Below are 26,924 nucleotides of genomic sequence, written 5' to 3'. Positions count from 1 at the left end.
TTTAAACATACCGGATGCGATTGGTTCATGACCACTGTCACGATCACTGGGCGGTGCTTGAGAAAAAGCCGTTTGGCTGCAGTACGACCATAACACAAATATGTGCATATGGCCATATTAAAAGTGAATAAACTATTGTTGCATATAATAAAGCACTCAAATAGAGGCTCTGGGCACGATAAAATACACACTGCATGACTATAAAACCCAAAACTTGAAATAACCCAACAGGTTTTCTTATCACTGTAATGTCTCTTTTTGACCAGCAGGTGTCGCATTTTAACACAATATTGCTATTAATATGGACTAAATCTGTTTTGTTTCTCTTAATCTTAATCTGTGACTGCTCCCTAGTTCCTGGGCCACGTTAATTTCTTTCTGCTTTATTAGCCTATTTAATATATCATTCATATTTTATGTTGTGAACGCAAAAAGATTCATTCTCCAAGGTTGCTATTTTCTTGACCAATTTGAGATCATATAGATTAAAATAAAATCTATCATATGCAGTTGTGACATTTAAGAAAGTTGGTATTTTATTCATTTCAGATTCAAATTTAAAGTATTCACACAAACACATTGAGTAAATAGGCAAGAATAACTCTTCACCATTCAAAATAGAGAGAGGAAAAAAAAAAAGGTTGCATTGCCTTCCCACTTCACTGTTACCAAGGTTACTAGGAAACATCCCATTTATTTAAAATCATGTACGTATAGATAAAGAAGGAATAAGCACACGTCGAGTGAACATACCGAAGACTACTTGTGGTGCTAACAGTGGTACGATAGAAAGCAGTACTTTTGAACTGTGGGATCTCCGCTGTTGCATCATCAGCACAAATCAGTCGGGCTTGTAACATCTGCCCGCTCTGTGTACCCACTAAAATGGAACTTGACACCCAACTGGGATAAATGCATCCAACTGGAGGTAGAGGTAGATTTTCCTGAGAAGTTTTAAGAGACAAGACACAACGCCTTGTTTCCTGAATTTCTGAAGTTAGCTGAAAACACGAGGAGCACACAAGCTTCCCAAAAAATCGTCACATTATCATCATCACCACCATCATTACTAAGGTAATAAATCTGCTCTAAAATGTCATCTCCGTATGCTGGTTTGCAACAGCATGGAGGGAAAAAAAACAAAAGCAAAGAAATAGCAAAAACAAACTTACATGATATCATTCATAGCCCTAAAAAGCCAGAAATATTCTACTCCATGAATCTTAGTAATACATGTTAATTCATACAATTGTCACAGCAGAAGGCATCTTGTTACTTTGTCACCATCGTCTGCACGCCACCTTCTCCTAGGCGGAGGCAGTGATGTTCCAGAAGCATTCAGGCCCATAAAAGTGGTGAATGGTCCATGAAGGGATTGACAGCAGCAATATTTCAAGTCCAAGATATTTTTTTTTTTTATACACAGCGAGCACATGGATAAAGTGAAACTGTCCAATCTACACTAAAGTGTAGATGCAGTAAAGACTGCATTCAATCCAAAGTCAACTGCATTCAAAACAAGAACAAAACAAAAAAAGAAATAACATTTCTTTGCTGAGTTAAGACTTTTTTTTTTTTTCCAGAAATGTTCTCGTTATAAACGGACGATCCTGCCAAGAGCTACGGGAAAATCACGAATGAAGTGAACTTTGGTTCTTCAGTGTTTGAATCCAAAAAAAAAAGGAAAGACTGTAAATATACTCAGCCACTTGGAGGGTCCAACTTCAAAAACCTTTCCACGAGCTCCTACCTACCACCACCTTCCTTTCCATAAGGCAATGGCAACAAATCAAGAGAGAAAGTCCCAATTAGCTGTTATCTGATTGTCTGTAATCATTAGTGGAGGGCTAACAAAATCAATACCCAGGTTTTTTTTTCTTTTTTTTTTTTTTTTCTTCCCAGCGTGTCAAAGTCATTGAGGTAGAAAGGTGTCAAAACAGTGGCTGAAAGGATATTCAAGAGTGTATGGAGGTATACAGTGTTGTCACAATAACTCCTGATTGTCACAGACAAAAAAAAAAAAAAAAAAAAAAAAAAAAAAAAAAAAACACAGCAAACTCACATTGAGTTGCAGATATATGAGATGGAGAGAGAAAAAGACAGCAACTGTTTAAATGTCTCACAAAGCTGGTTGGACAATTCGTACAGGAGGGATGTTGGGGGCAGGTGCTTGAATCTTGGGGTCAAAAGGTCAGGGAGACAAAAGTGTCGGTGGGGGGGGGGCATTGTTGATTCTTTAGCTCAAGATTGATTGAATTTTGGTTTTCTACACCCCCCCCCCCCCCAAACAGTTGCTAGAATGCCTTGATTTGATTGTCAGCTCTTTTACGGCATCTCTGACATCTGCTCCAAATCCAAAAGCATTCCCCCCCAAAAAAAGAACTTCTTCATGTCATGTATTTCGTAATGCTTTGTAAAAATGTCACAACTATTGTTGGAAGGCACTATCTGTCTTTGTTACTTCACCTTCAAACAATCTACTCTGAGAATCGGATTCTGGGAAGATATGAAATGTTTCTGATCACATTTCTTTAACTCATTCAGCGCCGCTGACGCTTATAGACGTCAAAGATATGAACTGGGTTGGCAGTGAATGAGTTAACGCCAACTGCAATTTGTACCGGTAAGAAAATAAACAGTTTCCAAATGGCTCACTTTTTTTTTTTTTTTTTTCTGTAGTCTTGGTGGTGTTTCCAGTTCACACTTAGAACTCGGGGGTGATGGGACAGGTTCAAATAGTTGTTAGTTTGTAAGTTGCAGGTGGTACCTCATGAATTGTGACACCCCAAAAGACAATATACGACCTACTCCGACGAGCAGCTGTGCTTTCTGTTTGGCAATGACAGCGCCCACTTGTGGAAAAGGGGCAGAGCCTTACGTTCTGATGACGGAGTATTATGGCAACACTCAAAAGGAAAAAAAGTTCTATTATCATAAGCGTTATTTGACTGAAAAAGCACGTACGTAAACGTAACAGTCTGAAAAATAGTCCATTTTTCTTTTTTAGTCATATTAACGCATTCACTGCCATTGACGGATATAGACGTCAAATGTCCGTTAGGCTTGTTCTGACCTTAATCTCACATTAACGCTATTCTTTTATTCCCCTCATCAGTAGGTCCATAATACTCCAGTGTAAATTCCATTTTGCCTTCAAAAAGTGCGAGATTGTACACGCACAGTGTGACATGTTTGTATAGCAGCTGGTGGTGACCCGAGGCAGAAACGCCAGGCTCCGATCAAAGCGACAGCAGCTGCTAATATTTGACCCGGAACAGTAAAAAAGTGACAACTGCTCACCTCGTACTGTTCCGGGCCTCGGGAAAAAGAACCTACGAGCCCGATCGTTTGGCAAAGTGTGGTGAGCTTTGACGAGCACTGCAAAAAACCATTGATCCTGGAATCTATAAGAAGCACTTAGATGAGAAGCACAACGTCATGCACACCCAAAAATATATACAAGACCAAAAAAAAACACAACGACGAAAGCGCCAGATACATGTTTAACTACATCAGGTCCTCCCGTTGTCCAAGTGAGCTTCCTCACGACAACAAGGATTAAGCGGACAGACATCCCTGAAAGCGAATCGGTTTTCCTTCAGGTTTTACTCACAAATACAGGCATGCATTAGACCTTTTTGCCAGAGAAAAGCAACTCCAGATCTTTCTGAAGAATGCAGCAAAAGTTGATCTTACTCAGCGAGCCAAATTAGCTTCAACGCCGATCGAGTATGGAACTGGTCTCGTGACGAGGAAATACAGATATGCACGTATGAATTCAGCAGTTGAGCTCTCACCTCGCCAAATATATCGATAAAGACTCCTCGACAACGGCTGCTAAGGTATCTGTATACATTAAGTAGGTCGCGTCGCTACACACCCTGAAGAAACGACATATACCTTTGTAAAGCTTCTTTTCGGATTAAAAATAGACGATATTTTTTTTTTTCTTTCCATAGAATTCTAAATATATAAATGTTTTTCCTGCAGTGATAGTATCGATAAAGATTTAAATGATAAAAACACTAAAAGTTGCAAAATAACAACAAAGCAATAGGTCAAAGGTCAAATAAAAAGCATCTCTCCCCGAGAGGATGAAACGTGACTGTCAGTCAGTAGCTGTGTTTGTAAGTGTAAGCGGTGCGTTACACCTTCCTGCTTATGAACTTCTCTTTTGCTCTTCCATCATCTTGTACATGTATGTAGAAATAAATAATTCACAGGTTGCACATACATTTTGCTTTGACATATACTGGCTCTCTGTTGGGATAGTTTGTGGCTATGAGGAACAAAAGAGATGAAGACAGAACCTGAGAGTGTATTTCAAGTGATTGTGTTCCGTTGTGTCTTTGCGTATGCTTTTTTTGGTGTCGATTATTTAAAAAATATGTTGTTTTTTTTCGTTTTTGGCTTTATGTAGCTTGGTTTGAAAAAAGAAAAAAAAAAAAGCTGAGGCTTTTGTTAAGACACTGGATTGTTGGAGGTTGAGGTAGTTGTGGTCTGCTGCTGCAGATGATGAGGAGAGACACGGCTGCCCGCAGGCTTGCCGGAGAGGGGCCCCCCCGACGGGGCTGACCCAGCTGCTGCCTGAGCAAAAAGGACACCTGCAAAACAAAGACACAACTCAATTCGACAGAAAGTAATTGCCATATTGAAAATAAATACGATCAATGTGTTAATAAATAAAGTAGGAGAAGATAGACTTACTTTGACTTAAAAAAAAAAAAAAAGGAATCTAGGAGAAAAGCTAGCCCCACCCTGTGTAATTATAGTGGCTCCTTGCTTTACAATGGAGATCAGTTCCCCTGGTGGTGTCATAACCCAAATTTGTACCTAAATCTAACCCTCCGCTTAACCTAAACATACAATTGTAAAGTCAAAACTTTTGAAATGCAGCCAACTCACCAGTGTACATGACTCCGTTGAGCTCCACCGACATACTAATGCTGTTTGTGCCATTGCTTGTAAGGTTCATGGCAGACTCCTGCCTGCCGTCTGAAAGGCCAACAACCAAAGTTGTATTTTCAAAATCAATGCACTCGGATCAATATGAACACATCTTTATCGAAAGCAAAAGTCATCCAGCTGAATCAATGACGCGTATTTGTGGATCTCCACATTTAAACCTATTCCAAACATCTAAATCTATACATCTGGAAACATGAAAACAACAGCAAAGTTTTTGCTAGCACCTGCCCGACACGCGCGGTTGCAAGTTAGCCTGCATTGTTATGTACGCTAGGTCAACATAAAGGTCCGCTATCTTTCCCACCAACAGGTGTTGAGGTTTGTGGTAACATGTTTTGTTTTGACATTAGACACGAGAGACCAACTGACACCAACCAAAGAGTGAGCACCAAAAGAAAACGTGCTACCTTGTTGGTTGATCCGGATGTTCATTGGTATCTGGGCTGTCATGGCCATCAAATTGTGTTGCAAGGCTCTCTGCAGCAGTCGATGATGCTCCTCTGCCGGGAGCGCCATTTTCTTCTCGGGCGGCTCTCCGCCTTCCAATTTGTCCCTCAGCTGTTCCAAAGCCACAACCTGAGCCGCCATGGCCGCCTGGGCCGCCTGCACGGCCGCCACCGAGTGGCCCGCCAGGGCTCCCACCGGCATGCGAGGCACGCCAACTCCGTGGAAAAGCTGTCCGCCTTCTTCTTCTGAACAGCAGGGAGGAAAAACGCACGTCAGAAGATGTATCGTGAGATTCCGATTCACGTCAAAGTACCTTTCTTGATCTTCTGGATGGGGGTGAGCGAGGCTCCGTTGGTGCCTACAGTCAAAGCCATGGTAGGCGTGGAGAGCTTTGGCGAAGATAGCATGGTGGGTGTCCCGTTGGGGGAGTAGGTGAAGAGGGAGCCGCCGAAGCTCTGTCGTCTACCTTCCCGTCGATTGCTGTCGATGGCGGCTTGGAGTTCGTTGGGGTTGCTCAGACCCCTTTTGTCACATTCGTATGGGTACAGGTACTTCATGTATCTGGTGGACACCGCAAATTCATTTCGACAAATGAGCGACATGAGGTAGCTACTTATTGTGATTTCTTTTTAAGCCAACTGATGCCAAAAACGGTTAGGTCGAAGGTAAGACCATCTCTCAGTTGAGCCAAACAGGTGAAGCTTCTCCACACATACACAAAAATCTATCCATCTAGTGGTCACCCTCCAAGGCACAGTGTTTTCCTGCAATAGTGCAATCCACAGTTTGCACTTTGCACCCTGACAAGCTTGAGTTTTTTTTTTTTTTTTTTTTTTGCACATGCACCTTTCAGCTGTTTAGCGAAATCTAGAGCAACAGTAACGTAAAACAAAGAAGCCTCATGCAGAAAAAGGCCTAGACAACGTAAACAATTGGAGGAAAAACGTATATTGGAGAGACACGAGGTGTTTGTATGATTACTGACTGAGTGCGAAGCGTGAAGGCTGCACTGGTGATTGAGGTAGGCAGATTGAGTCCTTTGGTGATTTCCCTCCACAGCTTCTTGTTGATGACCTCCACCAGGCCCCCCTTCTCAGTCACCAGCCTGTAGAGCATGTACAGATCCAGGACCTGCTTGGCCATGATGGGGATCCGATTCACAGGGGTTCCTGGAACAAGATCTCACGTTTGTCAGGTGGCAGCGAGACAAATTCAAATTCCAGGATGGTATCGCTGTCTATCAAAACATCGATTCATAAAATCGATGGGACTCGGTAATGACCTGTAGAGGGCGCACTCAGATTCTCAGATCAGGCTGAGGAGACCCCACCCGGCATTTCTGTGTCTCACAACTTGCAGATGTTTGCTTCATTGTAAACACATCCATTTTTTTGTATTCCATCTATACTTGACTCATGATCTATGTCAGTCATGAATCACAAACCTGTCACGCTAACAAAGTTCCAGCTTTTGATGAAGTGACATTGATACATATGGAAGCCTTTAGCATGCCTAACCGGATGCCAAACCGGTATAAAACAATGGTTTGCACCCTTTTTTTTTTTTTTTTTTTGTCCCTCAGTGTGTGTGTTAATGGTAAAGCGATCCCTTCTCAGGCTTTAATACAATGTATTCCTTTATTGCTAGCACATCCTGGGAACAAGGCTATACGAGCATCAAGCAATGGTCTGTGACCCCACCCATCTGAGGGAAAGATGAGCGAGCTGGGTCGACCCTTCCTTCCTTCCTTCCTTCCTTCTCACTCTCTCTCTCTATGCCACTATAAGAAAGTGCGCGAGTCCGAGTCTGCCACTGCAGGCTGCACACGATGTGAAGAGATCACGTGTTGTTGTCACAGTATGCGTTGAGATAAGAATCTACTGTGCTGCAAATCGTGGTAAGAAAAGTGGTTAAGCAAATGGATCAAGTTCGAGTATGCTTAACCTTTAAGATGAAAAAAAAAACGAGATCATTTAATCTACTACTTTAAATCATTGGGGTAAATATTCCAATCAATCAGATTCATTCATTTCACAGCATTGGATTTTGCGGATTGATCCAACAAGAACCGATTTTCAGTGTTTAATTGAGAAAATCAGAATGTGTGAAAAAATACAATATAGAGCTTTATGGTTTGGATTATTATACAAAAAAAAATTGTTGCATATGAAATGATTTAGTATAATATTTGTTTCACTTGATATTTGAATTGAAAGGTGTGTGGTTTTGAAGTTACGTTGACCTTACCTCTTTTCTGCATGAAGCTGAAGAGGTCATCCAGAAACTCTTTCCTCTTCGGGTCTCCATCCAGTTCATACAGCTGTGGAAAGAAGGATCCCTTCGATGAGCTTTTTGTATTCATAAAATACTACTATGTACCTCGAAAAGATAGTGAGCAGACTAAACAAAAAAAGAAATGGATTCTAGCAAGTTTTCTAAGATGAAAAACAACCCAGTCTGCATTCATTCATACAAAGAGAGACAATGAAGTGCCGGAAAGTTCAGTGAAAGTTTGAAGTAAAAGTCAGGCGCCCAGTCGGGGAAGTACAAAGCTTGTAGTTTTCTGTTCCAGTTTGGCTCGGTAACGGGGATTGATCTTAAAATTTATATGGCATCACAAAGGGGACGGGAGCCTCAGATTGACCCTTATGATGCATCTGAGAAGAAACGCCACAGGATGACATTAACCTCTGGACATGCATGACACAACTCACCATTAGGGCCCGCAGCTGAAATGACTATTGACTTTCCCAACTGATAGAAAATTAATCTTTTAGTAACTATTCTGCTGATCAATGAATCTTTTTTTTTTTTTTCTTTAAAGCAAACGGCCTACAACATACTGTGAAATAGAAATTATAATATAATATAATATAATATAATATAATATAATATAATATAATATAATATAATATAATATAATATAATATAATATAATATAATATAATATAATATAATATAATATAAAATATAAAATATAAAATATAAAATATAATATATAATATATAATATATAATATATAATATATAATATATAATATATAATATATAAAATATAAAATATAAAATATAAAATATAAAATATAAAATATAAAATATAATTAAACAAGACCATTGTGTGAATACCAACTCCACTCTGCACTTTAATTATTTTTAATCTCCTGACCTGCAAAGTTAGCCGTTCATTAAAACCAAACGTGTCAGTGACAGCAACAAAACGACACAAGCGATGGCACCGTACGTGGAGTTACGTGTTTTGCGCTGGCCACTGAGAGGAAATGAAAAGCTCCTCCAGCTGAACTTGTGTCGGGGTGTGACACAAGTGGCCTCTAACCAGTAACAGACTGGCCCTCATTGTAGCATTCAGCCCTCATTAGAGACTTCAAGCTGCCATCAGATCTTATTATCTTGCGTGTGTGTGCATTTGTGTGTGTGTGTGTGTGCATTTGTGCGGGGGGTTGCTGGATTGAATGGAGCTAAATGAGATGGTGGGGGGATTCCTGCTAATGTACAGGGCTGCTGGGGAGGGGGGGGGGGAGTTTTAATTACAGGATGCATGCATTTTGTGAAGTGCCGCACCATAAATCTTGGAAATGACCTCCTTGCCCCCCTTCAGAACTATTCTTTATTTGCTCTACAGCCTTTCCTGTCTTTATCACACAAACAAATATTTCCCAAGTGGCTGCTGGTTCGACTGTGACTCTCTTAAGTACATATTGATGGGAAGTATGTCATGCGTCTTTCGTGCACTGCTAGAGGAACACAAACTAAAACAAAACAAAACCGAAATAAGCAAATTTACATGATTGAATATTAATTGGATTATTTATCTTTGGATGTCCTAAGCCTTTACTATTGTGTCTCCAAGTCTATGTACTGTAAATAGGACAGCAAGAGCAGTTTTGTAATTTATTAAGAATGTGGATGTGGTTTTGACACACCTTGATTATAGAACGCCTGATGGCATTCATTTCATAATTGTGACATTTTTGGAAGCTAATCATGCTCCTAATTGAAAAGCAGTGACCTTATGGCCGAGTAATGACATTTCTAGATATAAATGGGTATCTGATCAAATGTTCTTGATATAATTAGGAAAAAATTTGGAAAATTATTTTAGATGGCAGATAAAATTGAGTGAAAATAGCTTGACCTAACTGAATGCATTTTACTTTAAAATGGATCATATTGGTTATTGACGATGCTTCAGTTAGAACAGAATTCCACAAGACAAAAAAAAAAAAATCAACCCAAATGGGACCTGTTTGACCAAATATAAGCCGTTAGGATCCTGCTCAACCTGTAAGAGCGACGTCGCACCCAACTTTTCGCTTTTTCTCAACACTAAAATACTCATTAAACTCCCCGCCTGACTGTTTAATCGTCTAGTTCGACTGGTCTTTTTTATCGACGGCCCCTTTTACTTCCTCTTTGTCTGTTTCTCGTTTACTTTTCCATGTGCGCTGCTTTTAGAATGTATCTTTTTTTTTTTTTTTTTTTTTAAATATATATTATAGCTCAATTGCCCCCACCTACACTCGCATAAATACCTCAGCTGGCAGAGCTGGGTGTGGTCGGTGTAGGCTTACTGTATGGTTTTCATGTTTGTAATGTGTGAGCAGGGGGGGTTAGTTGGGGGCCCTTCCTGGATTAAAGCTCTGCTATTACAGATAAACAAGGTGAAACTCGAAAAACCACAAACTGGGCCAACTGGTATTGCTTGGAATCGGCCCTGAAAGAATTGATCGTAATAAAAGAACACATAGGTCGACCTGTTGATAAATTATGAGGAGACAAATCAAAGTGGGTTTATGATGAGAAAGAATTAGTATAACTATGTACGGAGCAGCCTGTTGCTGGTGGAAAGCAATACTGTTTGACGAGGGAGGGGATTTATTTCAGTGCTTTGCTCCACTGTTAATGCAAATGGATGCTAGTAAACCAGCGGCACACAAGTGTCACATAGCACATAATAAGGGCCTTGCAACACAAAACCAAAATCCAGAGAGTGGAGTATCGACTCTCCATCAGGGGTGGGTGACTTGGTTTTAATGTGTAATCTTTTCTTAAAAAAAATAAAATAAAAATCAGAGCCTTGCAACTTTTAGGATGATAACCACCAAAGTACAAGATGGAACTTGAGGTAAAATCCAATAAAACCCACCCGAACACGTTAGAGCACTTTTCACTTGATTCGAGTCAAAATAAACATCTGACAAACTAAAACGTCTCTCACAGAAACATTCCGGTCTGTAATAAAATGCTTTCAATGAGTCACACGTCGTTATTTCTTTTGAGAAGGCTAACTGATGTTTTCCCCCTCTTATAAAAATTGTCAACTTGGGTAGAAGAAAAAAAAAAAAATGTTACACAGGTGGTTGATGTTTTACACTCATAATAGGATATGACTAAACGCTGACTAAAGTCATAGTAAGGCATCATTGCCATCTGGACAACGAACGCTCTCGCAATGACTCGAGTGATTAAGTTGCATAATTGCTGCTAACCAACCGACGCGGCAGATGTGATTTGCATACGCGTAAACAACGTCTATACTGTGCTTGTTGCTCAACGGAAACCAGATATCGTGTAAAAAAAATAAAATAATAATGTTGACGCAGAACCTGTTACTCCATTTGCTAATCAAAGTCTGTTCATGCGAAGTTGTTTTAGCCGCCGTTTCACAGGAAGCCATGCTTCTCTGGAATGAAGAAGGAACGGATTGTGGAAAAAAGACAAGCGCAGTAAGTAAACTAAGTGACTCATAAAAGCGGGGGAGGGGGAATGCTCACTAAAAGGGGTCCGGGTCGGCGAGTTGATACAGCCCGTGGACACGTGATCGGCCATTTTCAAACAGTGCATTGTATCAGGCAACAGCCATTTGATGGAAGCGCCCAAGTAGATGGATGAATATTCTTTTCAGTTATGAGGAAGACTAAAACACGATTGTTCAATATGATTGAGTTCAGTCAGAACAAGGCAGCAGCAGGGAAAGACTTATTATGAGAGCCTGACTTCTAAAGTGATTATAGAACATTCTAAAAAGTTTGTACGTATTTAGTGTTTGTCTCACGGGAAATTTAACATTTTACTCACCGATACCGATACCACGCACCGATACCGCTAGTACTTTCGATACATAAAATTCCAACCAAAAACAGTGACGGATCATTTTAAAGAAAGTATATATACTCATGTGACCATTTTTGTTAAAATTCCACGACAACGGTAATTTTCTTCCTATTCTAGTTGGTGAACTGGTCATAACAGGGAGACCCTTACTGTTATCGTCGTAAGTACCGATACCTTGGAATAAGGTTGGTACAAAAACAGCTGCTGTTTGACCTCAGATGTAAAATGCGAAGGACCGGCAGCATTTCATACGTGTCTCCATAGGGTGACATCAATAATGAATCCATCCATGTCCGCTCGCCATACTAGCCTCCCCCCACTTGGGGAACACAATTAACAGCCACAATAGATCCGTTTTACTGCAGTGCCATTCAACATTGCGTTATTGACAGGCGGGATCAAACGCATCATAATCCGCAGTGACCGGCTGACCTCGTAAATTCAAGCGCATCGACTGAGCGCGAGGAACCGAGGCACCGGCCGAAGACAAACAAGCGCTGTCAAAGACGGAGCTTGGTTTGTAACAATGGAGACGTGCTTACATTCCGCCGCCACACTACCGTTCAGATAGCAGGTTTGTAGATTTGGATAAGGATCAGAAATAAATAGAAACCAGCTTTCCCAGGCCGCGAGAACCGGACCTTTTGTATCTGTGGGCAATCTTTTCCAACCGCTGACGACGTGCATCCCAATCGTAGAGGCCAAAACTCGGGCAAGGCCAAGCGCAAGAACCGCAACTCTTCAGTATAATCTAGTCGTCAACTATCCGCGTGGATTTTTCAAACCAACGAGTACGTGATATATAATCATTCATTTCCACTTCTTTGATGAAGTTATTTATTCCCAGGCGACAATGCAAAGCAGACGGCGGGAATGTCTGTCAAAGGGCACCGATGCAAACGAGATGAAGACATTCGGGGAGATATTTAATCGAAGCCAGGAGGGCTGAAAAACGGAGGTTTTGGTTACACTGTCACTCAGCGTGATAGATGAGCAGTGCGCTGAGTTTAATGGTTGACAGCCCAGGCCTTTAAAACCATATCTGGCCCACCCAGCCCGCATGGAGGCCTTGTATCTACGGAGCTCATCAAAGATGAAAATGTTGTGGCCATATCGCCAAGCCCACCAGTAATCAATAGGTGGGGGGGCTCTGCAATTTCCCCCAAAAGCAACCCCTCAATTTGTCCTACACGTGCATGTGCACACAAAGAAACCTAAAACAGTATGTACAATATTTTATTAAAAATGAAATTAGATTAAAAAATAAATCTAAATATCGGACAAACCAAATAAATATTTTTTTTAAATGGTAAGTTTATTTAATGCTTATTATTAAATACTTATTCTCAATAGCTCAATCCTATCTTATTATTAAATACCGTAATTTTCGGACTATAAGTCGCGGTTTTTCTCATAGTTTGGGTGGGGGGGGACGACTTATATATATACATATATATGGGTTTTTTTTCACTTTTTTGGGCATTTTATGGCTGGTGCGACTTATACTCCGGTGCGACTTATAGTCCGAAAATTACGGTACTTCTTTTTCTAAACAGGGCCAGGTAGTTTTTGATAGTTTTTTTTTCCCCATATGGAAAAAAAAAACCTTTCAAAAATTGCTATTTATTTTTGATATTTGTTTATATATTTGATATTTACATTTGTTTCAATTTTATACAGCATATAGAGGACAACGTGAGTATGTTGTGAAAGAAAAGTGAATGTGTGAGTCTGTGCACACGTGTGTGTGTGTAGTGCCAACACCTTGCCTTGACAATTATGGACCCAACACCTAATGGGTTCCTTTGCGACAATGAAAAGTTTCCTCCTTTTAGGGCTTTTCATTGTGCAGCAGTATTGAAGACACGCTGTCTATTTTCTGCTCTCAAGTCCGGTGACATTTTGCACAAAAGAACCGTTGCGACCTTGAAAACACTTGGCCAAGAATTTCAATGTCTGACCCAGCACTTAATTGATTCTTTCCAGACTTAATGCTTTCAATACACGCCACCTTTTCAGGGACATCTGAAGGCAATATTTCTATTCCAACACTTGAGTTCAAATGAATGCCTTTATCTGGCTCATTGTATGAAACCACGCAACTTTTGTTTGGATGTCAGCTCGGTGCATTCCCGCGACTTCCAGCCTTGCCAATTTTGCTATCGCTCCAGAAATTCCTCTTTTCCTGTCAGGTTGGGGAATTGCAATTTTTTAAATTGAATATCAAAACCAAAAATGACAGCCACTAAGGAGGTGGACTGCAACTTGATCTAATCTTTGTTTCTATTCCTGCTTCCACCTCCTTCTCCCTGTCATATTAGTTGTTTGCACAGTTGTTGACATCAACATCACAACACTGCACGCGGCTCAAACGACCTTGTATTACACACACTACTTGGCGTGGCTTCAAAGCTCCACGCCAACTGGCTGTCGTTTTGTTGCTCCTAAGCCAGCTTCTTTTTCTTCAGCTGACCCCCCCCCCCCCCCACGGCCTCCCGTGCTGCCTTTGTTTTGCAGCCTTTTGTTTTTCAGCGCACAAACAATAGCCATTAAACCTTGTTTTGCTTTTGTTAAATCCGTACCACTGCTCAATGATTAGAGTTAAATCATTTAGCAATTATCCCAGGGTTACAGCTTTAATTCTCCAATTGTGTGTCGAATAATTACGAATCGACATTTGTATTCGATACATAAATAACATGATCCAATGAGTTATATATTTACATACAATTATAAATATAATGATATAAATCATAAATAAATATAAATAATATACATCATTAAAATTATAATTATAATTATATAAATAATGATATATAAGACAGAACTTCAGGCCAACAAACACTTCTCGGACAGCTGTGTCAGCAAAAAAGCCGACAGGCAATCCCAATAAGTGTCGCTCCCACTTGGCTCTCATTCAAACTCAACTTCCTGTCGGCCCAGTCGACCCCATCCCCCCCCCCCTTTCACAATGTGTGTGTGTTTGAGCAATTTAATGTTTAATGCCGAATGCCCTCCACTCACCCTGATCATGGTGAGTGCCATGAATTTTTAAAGACATCCCTTCTTTACTGTCCATCTGGGCTCCATCTGCCCTGCTGCTGCTGCTGGTGTTTAAGGCCCACACAGACTAACTTCAAAGGCGCCGCCTGGCCTCTGAACCTTTTGGACCTGATGAGAATACCGCTTATTAAGGGGGCATGCACCTTTTTTTTTGGTGCAGGGCTGAAGTTGATACAAAATCAAGTGAACGCAAAATGAAGGGGGGGGAAAAAAGATTCAACTCATTTGAGTCACAAAGATTCCCTCGAGAAATAAGGACAAACTTGAGCAATAAACGTGGACGAGGCTACATATCGATGCAAATTCTATGGTGTGTTCATGTGGAGCTCGGAGTTGCACACGCGTTGCACGCTATTATTTACCGTTATAGATCTGTTGGTCTTCAACCCGATGACACGTAATGGGTCAAGGACCTGTTTTTATTTGTAGATCAGGGCTGCCCGTTAGGGCTTTCAAACAAACGGCAAACAAAAAACGGAATTCCAGTTTCTATTGATTTTTATTTATTTTTTTACCCTTTGGTTACTTATTTTTTCCCTTATGGAATTTGCTTTATTCCTCCTGATACCCAACAAAGTATTTTCTTCTTCTTTTACTAAGCATTGATTTTTTTTTTCTTGAGATAATTACAGAACAATCAAACGGTAAAACCGAAGAGCAAATCCGAAGGCCTTCTCGCTCGCTCACATTCTGTTTTTTTCCCATACTATAGAATTATACAGGAGAGGGAAAGAACAAACCTTGGGTCAAAAGTTTCCATCATGTCAATAAGTCACTGCTTCTGCAAAAGATAACGTATGTCTTTGGCAATGTTTAGCACCATCGACTCAGATGGCTGCAAAATAATATGCAAAAGATTCCACTCATCCACTCGTTTTTTAGCGGGAATGAAAATCACAAGCATTTTTTTTTTTTTAAATCGTTGCTGCTTGAGGGTTAGGCGCGTCACAAATTTAGCAACACCGAGCGCGCATTTGCACACTCAGCATTTCTGTTTGTAGTCATTGTGAAAGCTGTGGGAAGGCACATTAGAATAAGGAATCTAGTGAAAACAAATATTGAGCGCCAAAGTCATTGGTGGTCACCGCTCTGAAGCTCCGCACGCTTATTTTGGCTGAGGCAGCACTGAGGGTGACCTCTGCTAATGACAGGCATGCTGTCAAAACAAAAATAGGGCCTGGGACTGGTTTAGAAGTATTCATCATATCCATATTTCACAAATGACTATTATTCATCATGAAATATTTTAATAACTCGTTCAATTTCCAAAAAGGATGATTAGAGAAAATCCTGGCTTTGCACATTAGAGCCAGATTTTTTTTTTTTTTTTTATGGGAAGTATCTGATTGTTACTTTTACCACAATTACCGCTGCTAGCTCTCATGCAATCCATAAACATATGAAGAGCCAAAAGACGGCCAACCATAACACTTGCCTTTATTTTTCAATTTGATTTGACTTATTGCTGGATTTATTCTAATCTTTTCATTAAAGTCCAATCCTATCTCATTACGATCAATAAATGTTCTTGCCGCGGTTTGTCAGCCATTTTCTTTTCCCTTGTCAGTTGACATCATGTGTGACAAACGGCTCGTTACAATATTGTGCTTTGAAGGGAAGACGGTTTGCTTTGGAAGCGCTCCCAACTGCTGAGGACTGATAGAGCAACATACGTTTTCTGCCGAGGATTTGAGGTTCCAATGGCCACATTATCACCCTGCCTCAGGCACATTCCAGCAGCCTCCACCCACCAGCCCAAAAATAAACTAAACAGCTTTAACTCTTTCCTCTCCACCCAGTGACCCCCCCCCCCACCTAAGTGCTCAACCTAAACATTAAATCATGAACTGTAAGCAATAGTTTTTAGTTGCAGTAAAATGCTTTTTTTCCATAACCAATATGACTCAAATAAATAAATAATAATATGTATATATTATAATATATCTAAATAATAATAAGATAAATGTTTTTATACAGGCTTTCTATGACGATGCATGTGGACAACAATGTGGGTCAACACAATTGGGCCTGAGCAAATGTACACCTGCAGAAAAATATTCTCCGAGTATAAAAGGCAATACATTTGCGTTGACTACTAACAACCAAAATGGATCCCGCAAACATTTGCCTGCACGTTTAACTACAGACCTCACTTGGCATGATTAGAAGAAACCGCAAAACACAGGCTCCGTAAATCACAGCCCAAACGACAGAGGTTAGAATTATCATGGGAAGAAAAAAAAAAAAAACGCGTCCACTATCACAGGTAGGTTATTTGAACTTTACTCACACAGACATGGCACATTCACACCACGGTATTATCACTAGTCACATCTGCAGTTAGCAATAATCACAGGGCTGACCCACTCCGGTCGGACAGCAATGCTTTATTCTCACGATTGCAAAATTTGAAGATCTTATAAACATCTAATCGAGCCATTGTTTCTCCAGGCGGAGCCACGTGACGGTGGAGTTTTAAAATCAGCACTATCTCGTCAGTCAAGATGCCGGCTGTCTCGTTACGCAGTTGAACCGCTGACTGACACGCTATGATAAAAAAATATCGAACCTGATGTACAGAAACTGCCAACTGACATTAATTCATCACGCCGAGTTGGAGGGAGTGGCGAGACGAGCGCGGTAGGTCTTACAGGGGTTACGCCGCCGCCTACGCTATAATCACAAGACGTAGGCTATGCTCCAAATTACACATAGTGCGGTTAGGGTTCAAAGAAAAGCACGTTGGCGTCCATATGTTCAATGGCGTGCCACAGTCACGCTAAGTACACATTGACGTAGGGCAAAAAATAGCTCATGTGAGTTTCTGTCAAAGTATCTTTTAGGATTTTAGGCTGGATACGAAGACAGGGTCAATTTAGTTGACGTATCAATATGGAAGCGAGGTGTACCGTAATTTTCGGACTATAAGTCGCACCAGCCATAAAATGCCCAAAAAAGTGAAAAAAAAAACCCCAACATATATATGTATATAAGTCGCCCCCCCCCCCCACCCAAACTATGAAAAAAAAACGCGACTTATAGTCCGAAAATTACGGTATACGTTTCGGAAAGGACATGGAAAAATAGTGGTCAAGGGCTACCACACGTTTCAAATGAATCAATAACCGCATAAGTAAATCAATACAAATGTCTATCGGTGTCTATTTGGAATGGAAAATTCCGCCGTGAGCATTTTCCAAAATGAGCACTTTCAGTTGACATTAGTGGTGGCGTATTGATCTGACACAATGATATGGACATATTTCATCATATTGTCAGGTGTCCCACCCAAAAATGGATTTAAGTGATATCAACACCTGTTTGGGAGTGGCTGTGAATCTCTCACTTTGCGACATGGTTTGGATTAGTGATCGACAGACATGTTTGGGTTTTTTTTTGGGGCCAATACTGAAAAGCAAAATAAAAAAGAAAATACTGGCGTGAAAATGAAATCATAATCATGGTTCAGATTGAGAAAACTGGAATACAAAGATTCCCTCATTTTTTGCACGCAGATCAGGGAACGCAATCCTACCTGTCTGAACTGTTCCTCGTAGGTCCACTCCCCGTGGTCTTGGCCCAGATGGCCGTGTGCGGTGTGGGGAGGCAAGATGGCGATGCGGGGCTCTTGGTCAACGCTGGGCCGAGCCTTCAGCAGCTGGGAGTGAGGGTGGAGCTGGCGGTGGGGCAGCAGGAGGATACCTTTGCCGGGCGCCACCGCGTTGTGGCCGGTGGGCAGACCTTCTTCCGCGAGGTCGTCATCAAAGTCTTCTTCCATCTCGCCTTCAAAGTCCTCCTCGTCCCACTTTTGTTTGCTGCGAGGAGGAAGCAAATTCATCAAAATGCTTGTTTTCCTCAAATGTGATGTTTTGGGAGATGGGAGGATTCAGCGCTGATATCAAAATTATTTTTGGGCTGTGTCTGGAAGGGATGAATAAAATTTCCATTCCTTTCAATGGGAAAAGTGGAATTGAGGTACAAAGTGATTTCATTCTTACATTTGTTCCTCCTCGTCCGACCCCATCATATCTTTGTACTGTTCCTCTCCGTCATTGTCGTCGTCTTCCTCCTCAGTGCCGCTGCTGCGCTCCGACACCCTCTGTAAGCCGGCCGCCGCCGCTCGCATGGCCGCCAGGGCCACCAACTGGGCCTGCTCGGCTTCGGGGGCCGGGCTGATTCGAGAATCGTCCGCCGCTCCTCCGCCTGGCCGGGCGTGAGCGTGCTGCACGGCCGCTTGCTGCTGAAGTTGCTGCTCCATCAAGAGCTTGGCCCTTTGCTGCCTGTGCAGGTTCTCCATGACGGCCTGCAGCTTCATCTCTGTGGGGAACAGGCACAGTGTTTCACTGCCTTGCCTCCCTCCCCCACCGAGGGAGCACCGATTGGGAGGTGGTCTGGAGATGATGCTTGGCCTTTCTGCTCACAGAAAGCAATTGATGACAAATGATTTGTCTTTGAGGAGAAAGGGATTCTATTCTTTCCGCGGAGACTTTTGTCTTGATGATAGACCAATGATGGATGTCGAAGCACAGGTAGATAAGACACCTTGATGACCAGCTACAAAAACCTGTGTGGCAGAGAAAAATGGCATCAGATTGCTACTTACACAATGTGCTGACATTCGTACTTTTGGTCCAGACCAGAAAAAAAAGATTTCACACACCTTTCAAAGTTATAAATTCCTTCATTCTGCAGCAATCTGTACTATTCTCTTATTATTGCTATTAATGTATTCATTATAAATAAAATGGAATAAATGCACCATTACCGTAATTTTCGGACTATAAGTCGCGGGTTTTTTTTCATAGTTTGGGGGGGGGGGGCGACTTATACTCAGGAGCGACTTATATACATATGTTTTTTTTTCCCTTTTTTGGGCATTTTATGGCTGGTGCGACTTATACTCCGGTGCGACTTATAGTCTGAAAATGACGGTATTTTCTGTGTCATAACTTGTAAATTGGCAATATTCAAAATAAAAATAAATATAATGCACTCACAGACTTTATGTATTCTGCACACACACAAAAAAAAAAAAACGACAGATCCAAAACATTTGAGCCTTCCCAAAAGGAAGTGAGCACTGACAGACAACAGTTATACTGTTTGCCTGCTTGGCTCCGACCCAAGATCCCAATCTCAGCCAAGCAGTGAAACTCCGCAATGTCGCAAAACATGGCGTCTTGCCATAGCTGCTGACTTATGCAAAGTTCTCAACAAACCTCTTCGGTGTGTCAATAAGAGAGTGTTGTCTATAATCACCCTTGATTGAATTTACGCACCATTTTTCATTCTGCTTGTGAAGAAGTTCACAGAGCGGTTATCTGTCAGTCACACTGAATTAAAATAAAAAAACAAAAAAAAACAGACTTAGCCTTCGATACACAACACAATCCTCGGCTTTCACACACGGGGTGTGAATTCGGCACACACGTTGAAGGATGAGGCTGCTCTGTGTTTGAAATGATCATAAATAAACCAAGCACAACTTAACTGATGTTGGATTATTATTTTTTTTTCTTTTGGACATACTGTATATTACGCAACACACAGACCCTACATACCAAAAATTCTAAAATTCCAATATTAATATATCCATCTGATCTTAAATTTGTTTCGTTTAAGAATGTTTTTTCGAGATGAAGTGACGTGACAACAATGCAAATGTCATTTATATAATCACGCGGCCAAAAGTGAGCGATAAGTCGAACTTTGCGACGCCAGTTATTCAGGTTTACATACCTGGCATTTTCTATGCAAATCTGATTGCAGCCAATTACAGATCCAATCGAGCAGGTTCCAAAAAAAAAAAAAACACTCGTTTGGCTTTTTTGACGCTTATATTCGCATTTACATTTTGTCGGACAGTCTCCGTGGAAAGGTTAATGATGGGTAATTCAATCCAGGAAGGACATCGACATGGATCAGCCATACGTGATCACTTCCACATATCCCGTCAAGTCGCGACGCCGGTTTGATTGAAAGATAAAGCCTCGCCCTGCACCACTTTAAGTCACGCCGCTGAGAAATGTCATTGAAGGAAATAAGACACTTCCAAGGCTAAGGAAGTGACAACTGACGGAGCAGATGCAGGCTATAGATATTCAATATTGATTCAGTGCATTCTTCCAGCTTGAATGCCTGCCGTTGCCACATGGTCCACGTCGGTGGGCTACATTTGGCTCGACTGAATTGACGCTTTGGGGAAAAAAAAAGGTGGAAGCGCAAACACCACTGAATTGCACATATTGTGCACGAAGAAGACTTGGATGAATGGAACTTGAGAGATTGTGCTGACCCCCCCCCAACATAGCATCTGCTCATGTGTTCGCCAAGTCATTTGAAAAGACAGAAGTGACTAAACTAAAGCTGGTTGGTTCTTCCTGCGCAGGAGGAAGCAGAAGTGGCGGATTTGTTTTCGTCTCACGGTTCATCCATCCTTCATGATTTCCGACATGCTATGGTGCAAATGACATTGCGTCACCACGTATGTTCACTGAGCTTCCCCTAAATGGACACTTATCAGAATCGCCGACATTTGGATCAAAATGACATCATTTCCGGTGTAGAGATGTTTTTTTATTTTGGCACCAAATCTGTGACTGTGGGATGGGCTGGCGTTTTCAAACAATTTGACTGGAGGATGTCTTATGATTGGTCACTGCTACTCGAGTGGCGTGCACACATTTTTTTCCAAACCTTTTGGAAGCAAAAAAAAAAAAAAAAAAAAAAAGAATTTGAGATATTTGCCTTCAGGTCTTATGAGACAGAAAACTGCACCCTCCACTCATCACTATAATCGCAGCCTTTGCAATAAGCAAATTTGTCATAAGACCATAGATTTAAATAAATAAATAAGAAAATACATATAAATACATATGAATAAATTAAAATAAATATCCTCACAAATACCTTAATGAGCTCGTGACGTTGACTAACAGTGGTAGATTCTGACATGGGGTTAAAGAGGAGTCGCCCGGATAAAGAAGTCGAAACTATGACAGCTAATGGGTTAATCCTCTTTTCTTTTTCAAACCCACATTCGGGTAGTAGATTGCAAGGTCTAAGCAAACAGCACAGGGTGATAAGAAGTTGCACTTAGGGTCCAACTCCAACTAGATAAAAAAATAAAAAAAAAAAAGACCTGCACCGCCTCACATGCATGCATGCATGCATATACGGTGGCTATGCTCATATCAAAAGTGAAAATAGTTTGCCAATCTGCAAATCGTTTCAAAATATACATACAATGCATTTTTTTTCTGACCGATGTGTGTCATTATTACCAAATTGAAATCGGCGGGTGGGGGGGGGGGGGCTATACCTTTTATTGATAATAAAACAAAATGCAAACAACTGGGAGGTTGTATACACAAGGAGTATTTCGTTTATTGTAACAGGGTTGAACTCCGCCCTTTGACTGAAGTCACAAAGAAAAATGTCTCAAACAAGAAGATGTGACCACCTGACCAGCCATTAGTCAGTTCAACATCAAGTTCCAAACGTCGTGGTTGACTAATCGCTTCAACGCGGCGTGTCGTATTTACGTCAAACCGGCATACAACTAATGATCCACTATTGTGTTCAGTGACAAAAACAACACGGGCACATGAAACCAGTCAGTGGTGCTGGTTTTGATTATGCATCACCCACTCACATTCTTTGCAGTATTACCTCGTACGGCAATAACACAGGCTCCATTGAGCTGGGCTGTGGCAACAACAAGATCATTGAGGAAGTGTCGCCCGGCCTGGTCACACACTTTCCACTGACCTCTTCCAATGAGCCACGGCAACACAGTGAGCCGAATCTGATTAGCCTCAGCTATTCTATAAATTAAATGGGCATGCAGCAAAAATAATCCTGTGAGCCACTTCGGGGAAGGAGGCTATCAACTACGACTCCACTAAATAATGCAGGAACAAACAGTAAGCCTGATGTGCTTTATTTACAGTAATAAAAAAAATAATAATTAAAAATATACTACAACCGCCAAAATGTCGGCACTGAGAATCATGACGTCCGTGTCGGCGATATTTACAATACAGGAGAAGCTAAATACTGTAATCAGCTCCCGAGGGAAGAACATTGCATTAAATAAAAAGGAGTGTCATCAGATAAAAGAGAAACAAAATGTTCTGCTGATTCAGCTGAAATCTTCCGCCGTTTCTGTTGACGGCTGCACTGTTAGATATTGACCGCGCCTTGTTGAGAACCTACCGTTGCTTTCATTCTCTAGCACGACCGAAGCAAACAGAGAAATCTGTCAGATGACACGGGAAATTCCCAGCGAGACGCTTTCTTGTCAATATTTGACCAATATAAAATAACCCACGTGGCAATTCCAAACAATGCAATCTTAAATACATTGTTACATTAAATTCAACCGGGGCTCTTAATATGCGACTCATATTTCTTTGTAAATCGAGGCAGGTAAATTCCTCTCGTGTTGAAAAAGGCCGCCGCCATTAAAAGAGATTGAGAATGCAGGCGACATGTCGGAGCTCGCACTGCTTTCGGTAACTCTAGACGCCATGATGAGTGTGTGTCCAAACTTCATTTGGAATGCCATGAACATCCCCAACTGGATGAACTTGTTGGGTTTATATGGCGACTGTTTTTTTTTTCTTCTTTGTACTGTCCGGCCTTTTGTTTGCAGAAAGGCACATACTTACATAGAGATTTATGTTGACAACTGTCATGGAGACATCCAGAACCGAACGGCTTACCGAGGTGCACGCAGAGCCAAATGGGACGTATGAATGAAACCAGTTGTTGCAGTTAGCTGCTCATACAAAAGTACACGTATGTAAATCATACACCGCACATCATATGACTGATTGTTGCAAAAAAAAAAAAAAAACCCTACCGTAATTTTCGGACTATAAGTCGCGGTTTTTTTCATAGTTTGGGTAGGGGGACGACTTATACATGTTTTTTTTTTTCGCTTTTTTGGGCATTTTATGGCTGGTGCGACTTATAGTCCGAAAATTACGGTATGTAACCACTTCAAACGGCAACAAATGACAGATTGAAAAACTGATTTTGTGCTTTTTTTTTTGCATGTTAATATGGAGCCAGACAACAGGATGGAACATTCCACCTGGTGTCACAAATGGACTGACAACAAACCCTCCAACTGTTTCCTGGAACTGCAAAGCCCTTCCTTCGCCTGCGTCACGGTCAGGGATTCCCTTGTGGCTCCAGCCCAAGAAGTGAAGTAACTTGTCCTTCTTGGCATGATAACACAGTTAAAGCTCCACGTGCCTGCCGAGCAGAGCCTTCAGAAAAGTAGCTTTTGGCCCAAGAGCAATTGCAATGTTGCCAAGCTGCTTCTGTCTTCTTCAAGGCGCCAAAAGAAACAAACCCTGCGTGCAGCCAACATTCACGGAAATAAAATCCAGCTCCCGGCACACGCAGACGGGTAATTAGTGGAACATTTCAGCGAGATTTTCCCCACACCCTTAACAAAGCTTGAAGGAATATTTGAATGCCGTGACAACGTAACAGTCCGCGCCAAGCTCGCAAAGGATCCCAGTTTGATCATAAGAGAGCAAACAGGTGTCGGACCAGTTTGTCTAGTCGTGCATTTATTCGCAGACGCCAAGCGGTTGACAGGCCAAAATGTGCCACATGTTTGCATATTACACATGCTGCTTTCTCAAACCAGTTGAGATTACAGACGGCCGCCATAGTGTTGGGACATACGATTCATTCCGAAGGCGGATTAAATGCACGAGCCGTCCAAACGGGTGCTTAGGATAAAAGAGGCCGCGGGGAGCCGTTTCTATGTTAAGCAGGGAGGACAATATATGAATGCGCTCCAGGGAAATAAGCAAGTCAAACAAGAGTGTGCAGATATACAACTCATCAGAAATAACCTTTTCTTTGTGCACAGCAGCAATCATCTCAAGCACCCCCCCCCCCCCTCCCCCCTTTGCGTCATAAGATTTGCACAGCTTTTACTTCATGCTATGTAATAAAACCAACCAGTCCATTCAGAAGCTTCAAACTAGCAAGTTGGACCTGTTCGATTGAACGACTGGCGCCGATAAGAACACAGCGTATGCTAGATTGGACCAAACAGATTAGAGTGGCAAGACTCGAAGGTGATTGGACACCGCTGGGTGGGGGCTTTGTGTGCATTTGTTTAATAGTGACAGTGGTGGAAAGCCCCCCATTTTTACCACCACCACCACCACCACATGTCTGCTATGTTCAAATTTCAAGTTACATCACATCTAGGATATGTCATCATCGTGTTCCTGTCAAACGCAATAGACAAAATGGAAGGCGGTTGGCAAATGATTGCAACATCTACGACAGGGGCCGCTAAAGATTGGTCACTTTTAATTGAATATACCGGCACATGAGGGGGTCGGAGAACGTGTTCAAAGTTGACAAGTGCTGCTGGTCATTTACAAGTAGATCAGACTTTTCGACTTTTAAGGGCAGAGACAAAGACAAGACCCGCTTCCTGTGCACCCCCCCCCTGCACATACACATACACACACACTCTGTGAGAAAGTGACACACTGCTCACAAACCAAATACTGGCAAGTATCACACATGACTTGCTTTTAAAATGACGGTGAATTTCAAAGTCATCTTCAGTCAGGTCAACGTTTGATAGAATTTGGGTGCAACGATTTTAACAGGGGCTACAAAATCTTTTTCCTCAATTGTTATGTCCATATGAGCTTTTTAGAGTCAGCATCATTCATCCCGGTTGTTTTGTCAAACTTTTACGGCAAGTCAACAATGGGAGGACTGCCCGGTGGCATCCACCACAAGAATGCATTTGGACTTTTCCGGGCCTCAGACATCCTGTAACATCGAACGAGCAAGTTACACCCCCACTAGTGCACTAAAGGCATCTTTTTTTAGTCGGATTTGTTGGACTTGTCATTAATCTCACCCAATGAGGTCCAACGGACTTTTCACCACTATTCTTCAAACTTTACACAACTACAGTTATGGGGGACTTTAGCAGAGTTGTGCACGTGTTGCTGGATGGTGTTTCGATCATAAAAAGGGGTTTAGAATAGAATAGAATAGATAGAGTAGTTATTTGTCATTGTCACATGTACAACGAAATTTAAAAAGTGCCAACCAATCCGCGCATGAGATAAAAAAATAAATAGAATAAATAGAATTTAAAAAAAAAATGCATTGCTATTCATTTGAGCACATTTATATCAAGAGCCAGACTTATATTAAATAATTAGGTGCACAAAATAAGTCCATTTCTGCACATCTAGAGAGAAAGTAAACAAAAAACTGGACTTGAAGTTGAAAATGTGTTGCTTGTTGACCATTTGATGGCACATGACGTTTGTAAAAGTCAGCAATTTTCAATTGAGTGCATTTCAATTCGCTGCCATAACAGAAGTGAACGTGGAAACACATTCATGAGCTAGTTTACCTCCGTTGCAACGAGCACTTTGTTGATCCGACCGTTATCGAGCCTTTAGCTTACCCGGATAATACTGCTAATAATCGGATTGTTCAAATTGTTGGAGGCAAGCTGTGCTTGGACACTGACAGGACAATTTGGGCGTGAAGTGAATCGGAAAAGGGGGATCGGAAATGTTAGGTGTTGTTAATGCTTAACCATCTTTACCCAGCGTAAACAACATGGACAGATGATATGGATTGATCAATTTAAAGCCATAATCTTAGAAAACACGAATGCAGCCACAAATCGTGCTGGACAAACGTCTAAACATCTTCAAATGTACATTTTGAGGGCATAAAATAGTGCGACATTCGGCGGAGGTGGAAATCTTACTGGACAAGTGACATATGGCACTTGGCTTCATCCGCCACCCGGGTGATCGATTATCGATCAGGACGTCTGATAACGTATCGATGCAAAATAGACATTCAGCCAGCAAAACAGAGTCACACGCAATCACACAATACTCCGTTGATGCAACGATGGAGGGGAAAAAAAGAATATGAAAACTTACCACTTGGACTTCCGCTGGTTTTTTCGACGCTTTGGGACCGGAAGAAGCATTCCTGATTTTCCCTGACTCCCCCTAAATGACACACAGGGGGCAAAAAACGCCCCGCAAACAAAAAGAAGAGCGACGGCTCCTGTGTTGATCTCTTACAAGTAAACTCGTTGCATGTGACTGCATGGTATCTACTGCGACCTTCAGCTTTGGCGTGTAATTGTGCTTTCGGAGATTGGGTGTCGATGTGAAAGCCCGGATCGTGGACGCGACACACGGAGGCGTGGGGAATAGTCTATGGCCTGCACACTCAGGCCATTGGTTGATAAACAGCAATCAAATGCAAATTCCTAACCTC

At 41.5% G+C, this 26,924-nt stretch overlaps 1 protein-coding gene across 3 annotated transcripts; it reads right to left on the bottom strand.

Annotated features, from left to right (window-relative positions):
• Positions 1-510: 510 nt before the first annotated feature.
• arid3a (AT-rich interactive domain 3A) lies at positions 511-26,924 on the bottom strand. Of its 3 annotated transcripts, XM_061296726.1 has the most exons (10): positions 26,579-26,924; positions 19,031-19,173; positions 18,608-18,926; positions 18,145-18,424; positions 7,663-7,735; positions 6,401-6,584; positions 5,729-5,976; positions 5,376-5,660; positions 4,906-4,995; positions 511-4,604 (listed from the first exon to the last, which is right to left on the bottom strand). In XM_061296726.1, the coding sequence occupies exons 3-10, from the start codon at positions 18,922-18,924 to the stop codon at positions 4,462-4,464; spliced, it is 1,620 nt and encodes a 539-aa protein (XP_061152710.1). In that variant the 5' UTR covers positions 18,925-18,926; positions 19,031-19,173; positions 26,579-26,924; the 3' UTR covers positions 511-4,461. The 3 variants fall into 3 exon arrangements, with proteins under 3 accessions (XP_061152710.1, XP_061152709.1, XP_061152711.1); XM_061296725.1 differs by having other exon boundaries at positions 18,608-19,173; XM_061296727.1 differs by lacking the exon at positions 26,579-26,924 and adding an exon at positions 23,739-24,140 and having other exon boundaries at positions 18,608-19,173.

Source organism: Syngnathus typhle, linkage group LG14 (assembly GCF_033458585.1).
Source record: "Syngnathus typhle isolate RoL2023-S1 ecotype Sweden linkage group LG14, RoL_Styp_1.0, whole genome shotgun sequence".
Lineage (NCBI taxonomy): Eukaryota > Metazoa > Chordata > Actinopteri > Syngnathiformes > Syngnathidae > Syngnathus > Syngnathus typhle.
The sequence above is the reverse complement of the archived record's forward strand: the minus strand, read 5'-3'. Positions and strand labels throughout refer to the sequence as shown.

Excerpts from the sequence above, each read along its gene's own strand:
- arid3a (XM_061296725.1), bottom strand. The coding sequence starts at position 18,924 with ATGAAGCTGCAGGCCGTCATGGAGAACCTGCACAGGCAGCAAAGGGCC. Across the intron at positions 5,977-6,400 it reads GCCTTCACGCTTCGCACTCA|ATACATGAAGTACCTGTACC; the intron begins GTCAGTAATCAT and ends GGTGTCCACCAG. Across the intron at positions 4,605-4,905 it reads CAACGGAGTCATGTACACTG|GTGTCCTTTTTGCTCAGGCA; the intron begins GTGAGTTGGCTG and ends TTTGTTTTGCAG.